This window comes from Ptychodera flava, chromosome 10 (genome assembly GCF_041260155.1).
Source record: "Ptychodera flava strain L36383 chromosome 10, AS_Pfla_20210202, whole genome shotgun sequence".
NCBI lineage: Eukaryota > Metazoa > Hemichordata > Enteropneusta > Ptychoderidae > Ptychodera > Ptychodera flava.
Window position 1 is genome coordinate 40,613,297 of NC_091937.1, and position 12,643 is coordinate 40,625,939.

At 38.3% G+C, this 12,643-nt stretch overlaps 1 protein-coding gene across 1 annotated transcript; it reads left to right on the forward strand.

Annotated features, from left to right (window-relative positions):
* The first annotated feature begins 2,312 nt into the window (after window positions 1–2,312).
* LOC139142807 (E-selectin-like) lies at window positions 2,313–12,219 on the forward strand. The gene is made up of 5 exons (XM_070712975.1): window positions 2,313–2,634; window positions 4,150–4,227; window positions 10,328–10,688; window positions 10,896–10,966; window positions 11,786–12,219. Exons 2-5 carry the CDS (start codon window positions 4,167–4,169, stop codon window positions 11,809–11,811), a joined length of 519 nt encoding a protein of 172 aa, XP_070569076.1. The 5' UTR covers window positions 2,313–2,634; window positions 4,150–4,166; the 3' UTR covers window positions 11,812–12,219.
* The last annotated feature ends 424 nt before the right edge of the window (window positions 12,220–12,643 follow it).

Genomic DNA, 12,643 nt, shown 5'->3' on the forward strand with positions numbered 1-12,643 from the left:
AGACCCGGTTAGTCCAGAGTAACAGACTCAGAGGATAGTGAGTTCGAGACTTCAGCACGGCGTTGTACCCCTGAGCGAGACACTTTACTCCTCATTGCTCCATTAGCAGTGGTTATGGGTACGTCATCCTGTAATTGGGCTCGCCTGTTGGATGAGTATTAGATATAAAAACAAAATGAAAAAAATAAAAATCCATATGATCGCGTGAATTTAAGTACTATTCCATTTTATTTCACCTTAAGGTAGAATGAGCCTTTGAGGACAGCTACTGGGACTCTCACACTTTTATAGTATTCTTTTGGCTTACCCTTTGCGGGGGCTCACTTTGAACCTTGTGGAGTAAATAAACTTTAGTCTTGTAAACATCGGAGATTTTAATATCCCCACGAGTAACCGTTACACGGGAAGGCGGCCATTTCAAATGTCGGTAAATTGTAATAAATTTTTACTATAACCCAAACGGGATTCGAACCCCCACACACTCACGGCTACATCGCCTAGCTGCTAGGCCTCACACAAACCAGTCGGCAACCGTTTCCAACCAAAAGAGTTGGTCACAGAAACCGACTTAGATGGTACAATCCCGTGCGCGACCGAGCAACACAGTGTGCATGGAGCAGACGACACACAGACACAGTACAAACACACATATAGTAATCGGAAAAGCACGAGTAAGTAAGTAAGTAATTTGTTTCTCTCGTGCCAAATTTCACAGTGATCACTGATTCTCGATTTTGAAAGAGAATGGTTGAAAGTTTGCTCAAGGTAGAACGGGCCTCGGGAACAGATGTTCGGACTCTCAATTTCTAAATCCTTTTCTGATCTACCACTTGCGCTGGCTCATTTTAAAGCTCTTGAAAAAGTAAAACATTAACCGTCTTAGTCTTTCGAAAATCCAAAATTTTAATTTTCCCCCAGAGAGTTCACACAGGATGGCGGCCATTTTGAATTTCAAAAATTGCAAAATTTTGGGCAGTTTGTTTCGCTAGTTCCGAATTTTGTACGGCGACCCCCATTTTTTATTGTTGATTTGGTAAGAGAATGGTTGAAAGTTTTGTTTAGGAAAGTTTGAGCAAAAGTTTAAGTCTTTCATTTTGAGGCACGAAGCCAGTCCTGATCTATAACACCCAGTTTTATGTATATCTTTCATATGTTCAGTCTAGCTGTTTATAGTTGATAGTCTCTTATATTTCAACTCGAAACGTTAGTGTTAGAAATGTGAATTCATACGCATTATGACACAATGAAAGTAAATCTCGTCTCACATTCCATATAATCTTTGAAGGGTACACTTCTACATCAAAAGCTTATTCCGAAAATAGTTGAACATGAAAATTTAGCTATGTACATGTAAGCTATAAAGGCAGGCTGAACAGCTGGTAAAACAGCTAGTAAGCTGCATCTAATACATCACAGAAGTGTGACGTTTTGACAATATTTGAGCCCCTCCTGATTGTTTAACAGTTAGCCAGACAAGAGGAGACTACCGTGTATGTTGCCATGAAAATAGGCATGATATTTTTCAGCTATTAAGCACTACAAGCAGCGGGATCAGAAACTTCCCGTTTGTTATGAACAGGAATTTCTATGGTCGATATGTTGAATTCAAACATAGACTTTGACGCAGAAATGGAAGCTTACAAAGCCTTCGCGTATGGCCCAGGCTTTCCGAACAGTTAACCCCGGATTATAGCTACTTGAACTTTTAACTGCCCAGTCTGTACTTTTGGCGAGTGCTTACTTTACTTGAGGGTGTGTGTTCCTGTGTGTTTAAGGGAATACTTAAGTATGAAAATCTGGCAAAGGAAGCAGCCACTTTCTGTTGGCTGGGCAAGAGGAGTATTAAAAGCATCAGTAATGACGATTAGCCGTATTACTTGTCTGTTTATTCTGGATAATGGAGACTAATCTGTCTCCTTAGACGGCCGTTCAAACATACCAATATTTTTCAAACATTTGACGCATCATAGTTAGATGACACTGAATGTCCGGTAATAAAGACAACGAGTCGATACATTTTAACACAGTTATTCGTTTGTTGATAAAACATATTTCCAATTATCAATGAGGAATCATTTATATCGACGCTGGTGTGCACGAATAAAAGGAACAATATGTATCGATATTGAGTCAGGTAATTTTTCACCCTAGCAACGTATAGAAGCATTTCATATTGGTAATAAACTATCGCCGTTATTTCCCTTTGATGACCAAAACAATATGTTTCTGGGAATGCACAATTGTAGATATGAAATTTAACTATGGACGGGTGTTTGCTGTTTGTGTAATTGTACTTTGCAAGTTATATTTTTCCATCTTGATCACACAATTAGAAAATTTCTATGATTCTGAACGGCTGATGTATGATGTTGACAATCATATATACCTGCCACCAAAGGGGTCTTTCTGGTCTTTATCAGAGCCATTAGGCATTATTAAATAAATTTTCGTTTCAAGAAAAAGGTGGTGAAAATAACACTCGATGTTCCAGTCAGTATGGACCGCTCCGATGATGTACGGCTGTTTGCCTTCGGTAGTTTTCAATTCTTATATATACCCCGACGTTGCATACAGTGTTCATTGGTAACCCAAGTTGATCAACTGTCATTCTCAAGCTGGTTTTCCACAGTTCCGGTAAGTGAAATTTGTCTCAGAGTTTTGTTCACATCATAAACGCTTTCGATCAGTGCATGCATAGTTAGTTAAGGTAGAATGCGGACCGGGAATAGATATTTGGACCCTGAAAATTTTCAAAATTTTTTCTGATGCTACACTTGCGGGGGTTCATTTTAAAGCTCTTGTGTAATAAAACCTTTTAACCGTCTCAGTTTTTACAAAATCGAAATTTTATTTTTCTCCATAGAGTCACACAGGGATGGCGGTCATTTTGAAATTCAAATATCTTGGGTAAATTGTTTTTCTAGTATCAAAATTTGCACGGTGACCCCGATCTTTATCACTGATTTTGAAAGAGAATGTAGAAAGATTCATCGAAGAAAGTTTGAGCAAAAGTTTGAGTCAGTCACTTTCGAGGCGCATATTAAGCTTACCTTAAAACCAGAATTCGCGTAGGTTTTCACAAGTGTTCGAAAGGGCGAGCTACTCTTCTATACGTGTAGTCTTAATTGCGTGTAGATATTTTTTGTGGTTCTCGATTTATTTCTGTTGATTCAGACGAAGAAGCTCCTGAAGTAGCCAGCGTCTTTGGTATCGGGATATTTTGCAGTTTACACAAACACCAGAAGTGCCATGCTTTCCCGATATAAACGTATTCTTGTCGTCTAACTAACCTTTTGAGCAGATGTTCAAAGATTGTTTAAAACTTTGTCCTGACTCGGCACAGAACATCGCCCCAATTGCGCAAACACGCTTGATGGCGCATCTTAAACTTACGGCTGACTCGGATGGCAAGACTACTGTCATACGTGAATGTGACTACATTTGTCTTTGCTTCTAAAGAGCAATTGGAACCCATTGTATTATTTCTATTCCTCTTAAGCGTTTCTGTGGTAGGAAACTTTTCGAGTTTAAGCTCCTGTCTATTACATCTGTTGCTCGAATCTGATTTTAATCTTCTACGTACCCCTCAAAATGTCCATTATTAGTTCTGCATCAGGAGACCCTGGAGTGAAATGAAAGACTGGAACATAAAAAAAAAAAATATTTAAAACATCTGTAGACCTAAAATTTGAAAGGAACACGATTGGAACTAATTTGGGATAATTTGGTGGTGAAGTAATGTCGATTTAATCTGTAAATGTAACGTCATCAATTTTTCTTTTTAAGTTACATACTGTTTTATTAGGAGTAATTTGTAATATTGCAACATTCAGCTATAGGGCACCTAACACTTTTGAGAAATTTGAAAACTATGAAGATCAAATTATCCAAAATTTGTTCAAATAAGGGAAATAATATTTATGAAAGCCATTCAAGAAGTGCATCGAGCAGCAGAAACTACATAGTCAGCGCGCATCGCGTAAAGCCTTCTCGTTGTTTTAAGTCTACTTGAATTGAGAAAAATCAGGGTGCAGACTCTCTGGTCGGTTACTTTCTAGTTATTTTCCATAATTGCATTTTCCTTTTTCTCTAAGCATTTCTTTCTAATAATTTCTATTTTTCTATCATTCGTCAAACGATAATCAATAGAATCACCACGAGACACGATGAATGCTGCAACAGTGATTTTAGTGGTTGTGGCCATACATCAGGCCTATGCTGATACAGGTAAGATACTTTGAAAATACACTATTTAATGAAAAGCAAAGCCAACAACTTTGCAAATTTGTGGTATGTCAAGCGATGACTTTGAAGTTATTATCGTGTTTCTTCTTTAATCTCACTTTAATAAACAGGATTGTGGTAATAGATAAAGAACTGGCTTTTAGAAACATATTCCCCCGTTGTCCCTAATTAACAAAACCTATGAACAAGATATATACACAGTTGATTTCAGAAAGTATAGATAGAGAATCGAACTTTCCAAGAAATGTTCAAACATAATGCAAATAGACAAAACCAAACAATAAGTTAAATCATTATGATGCCGGGAAAGTTGAACATTGTCAGTGGACCCATGATTATATACCCTAACTACCTACCTTGTCCCTTTGAGATGGCTACGCTCTTGTACACAGACTTATCGATGCCTGTTCTCTCAACGTAAATGTGACCAAGACTGAAAACCGCTGAATAGAACTTCAAATTCTTTATCATTTGCATAAAGTGCATAGTGAGTTATACATCTTTCAATTCTTAGCACCATTCCGGCAAACATCATGCGACGCATGCCCAAGAAGTGAACCTCGGTAAATTTGTATTATAATGTCAAACGTCAGACAAATTTGCATCTCTAACATATCTTCTTTCTCGACAATCACAACAAAGGAGTGGAAAAAAACTTTGGCATTGCATTCCGTTTTCCCTAGAACTTTCTAATGTTGAGGGCGCTGATGTGTTGCGTTATATCAATTGTAATGTATAATATAGAAACTCGGCAAATGTCAGGAATATTGGTCCACTCCGACAAACTACAGGATTCTATACAATAGACGATGTTACGCTGATTGCGAGATCTCGCGAGACTTTAATACATGCCCGTAGAAACAGGTTTCCAGCTTAGTAATACAAGTCAAACTTTGTATGGAACTAGAAAAAGCGCAGAACTGAGCAAAGATTGCAACTTCATATATTTTATGCAGTATTTAACGTAATTAGCGACTTGTCCTGTTTTATGCAGTTTGTCCTGTGTTGCGAGAACACGTCTACTGCGAACCACATATTCTCGCGATATCCCGGAATGTCTCGCGCGGTTCGGAACATGGTCTATCGGGACATTCATTTTCCCTCCGCTTTCATTTTAAAGAACTCTTCTATAATCAGTGTGTCAAGTAAACGGCGGCAAACAACAGATATGCAATCTCTTCCAACAGGAGATGCCCTCCATAGTTTTTCTCATCGTAGCGACTTTTCAAAGGTTACAGTTGCACTTGCTCTGCACAAATGTCAGTGAAAGGAGTCAAACTAAGAATGGTTGAATGACGTCAGACATTCAGAGGAAGGATTGACTGTCATCCATCGTCATAACAGACTCACAGACTGATGTATCAGTGGCTGGGCCGTGAGGCCTAGCCATGGTTCAGTATTCAATAAACAAGTTCACGTGGACACTTCCAGTTCTGTTTCTTTCTACATATAAGATACGACAATCAGTCAGTGAATTGTAAGTCGCTTTACGATGTCAAAATATAAAGATGGCTAAATGAAATAGGTGTTGGCGCTGTCTCTGTATGGCAGTACTGAATATCTATTTACGGCGGTTGAATCAGACCTACACAAGAGTCCACATTATTTTTTTATGATTTCAACCCTCCTCTTGTTACGTCGTAGCAGCGATAAGTTTGTGTCAGTGAACGCCTGCACGATAATGGATTGCAGACAGCGAATTACTTCGGCTCCATTTTGGACATAGGCACCTCGAAACAGTTGTGTGGAAAGCACCGATGGTTCTTTATCCAAGAACCAAACTCATAACTACCAGTTATTTATCCATGTCTGTCTTACAGGGAATCGCTTTCATCGTTGAAGCTCGACACGCTTGAAATAAGACGTCAGAAAATGTGTAAACAATTTGCCAGTAAAATCTTAAAACCGGATCATAAGCTTAATTATCATATTCCCTCTACATCATGTCATGGGTATTCAACGAGGAATAAAAACAAGATTAATTTAAAACCCGTATAAGACGTAAAGAATGAAGTCAAGTGGTTTACAGTATGAGATTGCTCCAGAGTTCATAAATTCCTTCTCCGGCATCAGTTGTAATTGTGATTGTTATTTTCTATCAGTTTATTTGACCGTCTGTCTCTCGGTGGACTTTTTAATGTTTATATCAATCTTTTAACTGGAGTATTTAAAGTTTGTTCTATTTCTTATATAGATTTTTACACACAAAAAAAACTGTGTTGTTTATTTTGACTTTTTTTATATATTGTACACTCATTCTATTTGACCTTTGGGTCACAAATTGAGTATGAAATAAACCATAATAATAATAATAATAATAATAATAATAATAATAATAAACTTTTAAACTTTTAAATAAACTAACCTGATCACGTGACAACAAACATCTTACTGTGTGTTCCCATGCTCTTCCTCACCAGTGACGATTATTTATATGATTTTCGTCATTTTCCGTTCGTCTTGCCCAGTCATCGCCTGTTCTGACAGCTCTCACTATAAGGCTTGCATGCGTGTTTCTGAACCGGGCTTTACATTTCTCTTGACACTATCTTAATCTTAACTTGTTCATATTCTCGTACTTTGACAACAACGGTGGCTGTTCGGAGTGGACAATCTGGATGAGTGACGAAATGGCCAGCCTTTGGACCCAAACTCGATAGGCGAGTTTGAAATCATTAATCAATTGCGAGGCACCTATGGATTCTGCGACAACCCAATCGCCATCGAATGCAGGCTGGCCGTCGACCCTCATACTCCGCATGATCAAACCAGCCAAGTTTCCCTGACCTGCGATTTGAACACCGGATTTTTGTGCTTCCACAGCCAACAGACTGGAGACTGTTTTGATTATGAAATTCGCCTTCTCTGTCCAGTATGCGGCAATTCCGCAACGATTACTTAACCTATACAACAGACATCTGAAGCACGGTTACTCCACCTCACTACTGTGTCAACTACCGTGTCCACTACCGTGACTGAAGGTATGAAGTTGAAACGTGATTCTCACTAGACTGTTTATGAGGTGCAGCCAACAAACAATGCACAATTAAAGAAGTCCTTATCATATATTGTGCAAGTAATGTGAACTGGCCAATTTTAAATCAAGAGGATAATTAATGAGCTGATCATAATTTTCCCTCGAACTGAAAATTTTTCCTCTTACGTTCCCGCACTCAAACTTCATTTTTACCCACTCCCGACGTATTTTGCCTGTTTCCCTTCCCAATTGTCAATTTTTGAAGCTCCCTGCCCTGTGGCGAAAAAACTTCTCGATTTCCCCTGCCCTTAAAAATTCCCTTATTTTATTATTCCCTTGCAGATATGAAGCTCTCTTGCCTTGTGATGTTCCTCTCCCCGGAAACACCATACCCACATTTAATTTTTTTAATAGGCTCAATTTCCCTATCCCCGTTTTACAAGTAACTTCCCGTCTTCTCGTTTTTTGCCCAATCCGTGTCCCAAGGCCAACCAACCGACATTTGCCCTGTCCGATAAAAATTAAAATCTGCTCCCTGCAAGCTATCGCCATCGAATGCAGGCTGGCCGTCGACCCTCACATTCCGCATGATCAACCAGCCAAGTTTCCCTGACCTGCGATTTGAACACCGGATTTATGTGCTTCCACAGTCAACAGACTGGAGACTGTTTTGATTATGAAATTCGCCTTCTCTGTCCCCCAGTATGTTTATTCAAAATGCCTGAAATACCGCCACCTGAAGGTACGATAATTACAACAACGTTTAGACTAGATGATCCGATATCTCCCTCTCGTAGAAAAGATGTCCACGCTATGGAAAAACAGGTCAACTCTTTGGTATTCGAACGTTATTGCTCAATTATGACCATATATAGTAGAAAAATGGTATTGAAGACTCAATTTGCAGTATTTTTCTCATCATCATTAATGAACGTATGGTTCCGTGAAGGTGAACAGAAAATGAAGTGGTTGTTCTTAATATATCTTTCTCCTTCAATAAAGAATGACGTCAGAGCAAAACAACTCACACGACTGACTCGCGATTCTTGCAGAATGCCCATTGATTATTCAATCATATTATAAAATGGTATCTTATGATCGTTTTCAACAGATTACATTATATTCACTTGAAAACTTTGAAAAGTTAGTATGATGAAAATGAAGAAAGACCTTAAGAAGATCAGCGAAATTTGCCACTTGTGGGGGTTAATTTTAAAGCTCTTGGTGTAGCACATTTGGTTTTTCGAAATTCAAAAATGTTATTTTTCTCCATAGAGTTAACACGGCTATGGCGGCCATTTTGATTTTTAAATATCGATAAATCTTTGATTATTTGTTTCTCTGGTACCAAAATTTACACGATGACCCCGAATTTGTAATCTTGGTTTTGAAAGAGAATGGTTGAAAGATTCTTCTAGGAAAGTTTGAGCAAAAGTTTAAGTCTTTCAGTTTCGAGGCACATACTACCTTAATCTATCTGAGAATGAACTCAGTCTTTCAATTAAAACTAAGTCACAAAGATGAGATAAGTTCTTAATTTGTGTTTTCGAATAAGCCAATATGGAAAACATTAAAGGTATACAGTCACCTGTAATCCAAATATGCCCATATATGGTCAAAGGGGCGTTCCTTGGTAATCACAATGCCCATGCGAGGGCGCTGTTTTTAAAAAGCGGCCACCCGCTTAAAATCTGTGATTGATTAGATTTTCTCTTTCCATGGTAACTGTGGCAAAATTGAAATAGGTGACAGTGTACCTTTAAATCAAACGGCTTAAATTTTGTACGAGATTCTGTAGTCCTAAATCCCAGTACAAAATGCTTTTCTTATGATTGTTTCGAACAGATGAATTGTTGTGCATTATAATCAATGCGAAAAGTGGAAAATTGTGAAAACTTACCGTTGATATTAATTAATGAAACATTCCAAGGACAACTTGAAGGTAGTATGCGCCTCGAACGTGAAAGATTTAAACTTTTGCCCAAACTTTCCTAGACGAATCCTTCAACCATTCTCTTTCAAAATCAAGAATAAAAATCGGGAGTCGCCGTGCAAATCATTTGCACGGTGACTCCCCATTTTTATTCTTGATTGTTACTAGAAATACAAATTACCCAATATTTACTGATATTTGTCATTCGAAATGGCCGCCATCCCTGAGTTAACTCTATGCAGAAAAATTATTTTTTTAATTTCGAAAACCTAAGCCGGTGAAAAGTTTTCTCACACCAAGGGCTTTAAAATTAACACGATTGGAAATAATTTGGATAATTGGATGTTGAAGTAATGTCTGTTTGATCTGCAAATGTAAGCTCATCTGCTTTTCTTTTTAAGTTATACACTTGTTTTTATGAGTAATTTGTAATATTGCAGCATTCAACTATAGGGCACCTAAAACTTTTGAGAAATTGAAAAATATGAAAATCGAATAATCCCAAATTAGTTCCAATCGTGTTTAAATGAACCCTACAAGTGGTATATCAAAAAAAAAAAAAAATTGTAAAAATTAAAAGTAAGAATATCTGTTTCGAGGGCGCATTCTATCTTAACTTATGCATGGATCGCACTAAAAGAGACAATAATTTTTGAATTGCCTTCATGGCATGAAAAAAAAACGAGTTTCACCAGATCACAGTGATGCGATGTAGAAGGGCCTCGACCTGAGCATTCATCAGGCACCAGTAACTCTTATATAGCCAGCATTTTAAGTTAACGTCGATGAATGCAGTGCCGGGCAGTAGATACCTTGGCAAAACAAGTGCAATCCTATATGCAGTGTTGACATTTTTTCCAGATATAAATTTTCTAGAAGTCGCACTTGTTTTTCAGCACATCTCGTAAGAAACGTAATTTCCATGGCATTGCACTTACATTTGACACTGCCAAAATCGTTACAGGATATAACACCACACATCGCAAAGATTACACGTACAAATCTGTTCACTCTGAAAGAATTCAAAATTCAAACTTACTATTGCTGTTCCGGGGAATACATTGAAAACCTTAAAAATGATTTGATTGAATACATTCATATATTGCTGGAATTATTAACTTGATAGTGTGAAAATTCTTGCTTTATTAATGTGCCACATGCTTTGTGTTCAGCAACTTACAGACGATGTGAATGTTACCAGTACACTGCCGTGTGTTCGGAGACTACCTGGCAGGCTGCCAATGATTCATGCAACGCAGACGGTGGTTGGCTTGCAACGATGCATACTAAGGCACTGTGGAAGCAATCGAAAACTGAGATAAAAGGAGCTGGAATGGACGAGGAATCCTGCCATGGGTTTGGATTTTGGATCGGCTTCTATGATCCCGACAGGAGTCTTGATGGAAGTACTCACGACGAAACAGCGTTCGAATGGGTTTATCCGATGTGTAAGAAATTTGCAAAATGGGCACCAGGCCAACCTAATGATAACAAAAAGAAAGACGACTCGGGACAAAATTGCGTCCAGTTATGGTGAGTTGTATGTCCATAATTTATTGACAGAGCTCGCTGATCAGGGTCAAGAAATTTGACGATTTCATTGAGATTTCAATGAGACAGGGAATATCCATGCTGATATGTCTCAGTGGATGTAGAGTTTACAGGTGTATATTCCCACCATTGCCGCTAGCATACAACAAAGATGTAAAATTTCATGATGTGTTTTCTTTTGAATTTCAGGACCAAGAAAAGTTTCAAGTACGACGATGAATACTGTACTTCTGAGAAGGGCTACATTTGTCAGAAAGCCAGTAAGTATAGACCTCAGATATCTGATACAATATAGTCATCGCATCCCCTGGTATAATTCTTCTGTTCCCCACAATTTGATGCAGGCAGTGAGTGTAACTTACTGTACCATCACTGCCGTCTACGGAGAGCCTGAGATGTCACGTGTTCCATTAGTACAGATATTGTTACAGCCGTCTATCTGCAGACTCTTATGCATCGACCGTTCTCTCTTTGGAAGGAAAGTAATGGTCAGAAATCTTAAGGAAAAAATAACAGTTTATTGTAATTCAACTGTGCAACTTTCTAGCTTAACCAAAACATTATCTCTTCAATTGAAGGGACAAAGTCGGCCATTTTTCATGGATTTCGTTTGATGCAAGATACTAATTGTATTGTTTAACATGTTGAAAGATACTGAATGAATGGGTGCTCATGCATATATTCGACCCCAGTTTTAGATAAAGTAACTGAAACCATGACGAAAATGAATTAATGGTCATGACCATTAATTCATTTTCGCGATGGTTTCATGTATCGTGTCTAAAACCGGGGTCGAATATATGCATGCTCACCAATTCATTCAGTACCTTTCAACATGTCAAACGATATAAGTAGTATCTCGTATCAAACAAAATTCATGAAAAATGGCCGACTTTGTCCCTTTAAAGACTAAATATGAGTAAAGTTTTGGCGGGAGTTAGCATGATTTGAAAAAAATAAAAATGAACGAACGTGGAAGAAAATTGTATTTTTTCACTGTGACCAACCGCTCTAAGAATTACTTGTTGTTCTTTAATGCGTTTTACTTGAAGTTTATCGGTCACTTGTTTTTCTTACAGCTTCATGCGACCACGTCTGCTATTAATCGCCGTTGAGTCAATTTGACGGTCCGAAGCTCTGCTGCATATTCTTCGCTCTCAACGAATAAATGCGATATATTGTCATGATCAAGTGTCGTGCCCCACCAAACTTGTATCTTGTATCGAAAAGTAGAGACGCATTCCAAATGAAACATCCAAGGGTTGCAGATTGACAATGATGATGAAAATTGCATGAAGACGTTTTCAACTATGCAAGAAGATTTTCAGCAATACTTGTGCGGGCGCTCATTTCCCCTTTGTCATTGTCACCTCCTTAAACAGAATATGTGTCAAAAATGTTGGAAGCAGATTCAAGTTCTTCGCGGTATCCCTAGGTTTCTATTTAGTCGTTACTTCGTAATCCTGCGTTTCAAAGTCACTGTCAAAGTAATAAAATCAGATCACTGTGAGAATGTATGAGTTGTGCTTATCACTTACTGCTGTGTCACGCGGGGGGGGGGGGGTTGAGCGGGGAATATAATGGGGGAATTTCACTCATTTGCTGGATTTAACTCGCTTGGCTAAGACTTAGCTGAGAGGTACCTACACAGAATGACATCTGAATGGATCGACGCCAACACTGGGAATTTATGGTGCAAACTGAAATGTGTAAATTTAATAAAATAAGCCAACTAACGTAAACTGCTGCCCTGATAAAAATGGCCTAACTAACAAAATAGTCGGGAGTAGTGGGAACCAAAACGTCTAAGCCGTAGAGGAGAGGAGTGCCGAGCAGTTGTCTGGTCCTGCGTGGTCTTCAGGTCGTCAAGGGATCTCCTCCAACGTCAATCTTCCCTTTTCTCTTTCTCTCAGTCCTTTTTATCCTTATTCTCACTT

Excerpts from the sequence above, each read along its gene's own strand:
- LOC139142807 (XM_070712975.1), top strand. The coding sequence starts at position 4,167 with ATGAATGCTGCAACAGTGATTTTAGTGGTTGTGGCCATACATCAGGCC. Across the intron at positions 10,689-10,895 it reads CAAAATTGCGTCCAGTTATG|GACCAAGAAAAGTTTCAAGT; the intron begins GTGAGTTGTATG and ends TTTGAATTTCAG. Across the intron at positions 10,967-11,785 it reads CTACATTTGTCAGAAAGCCA|CTTCATGCGACCACGTCTGC; the intron begins GTAAGTATAGAC and ends TTTTTCTTACAG.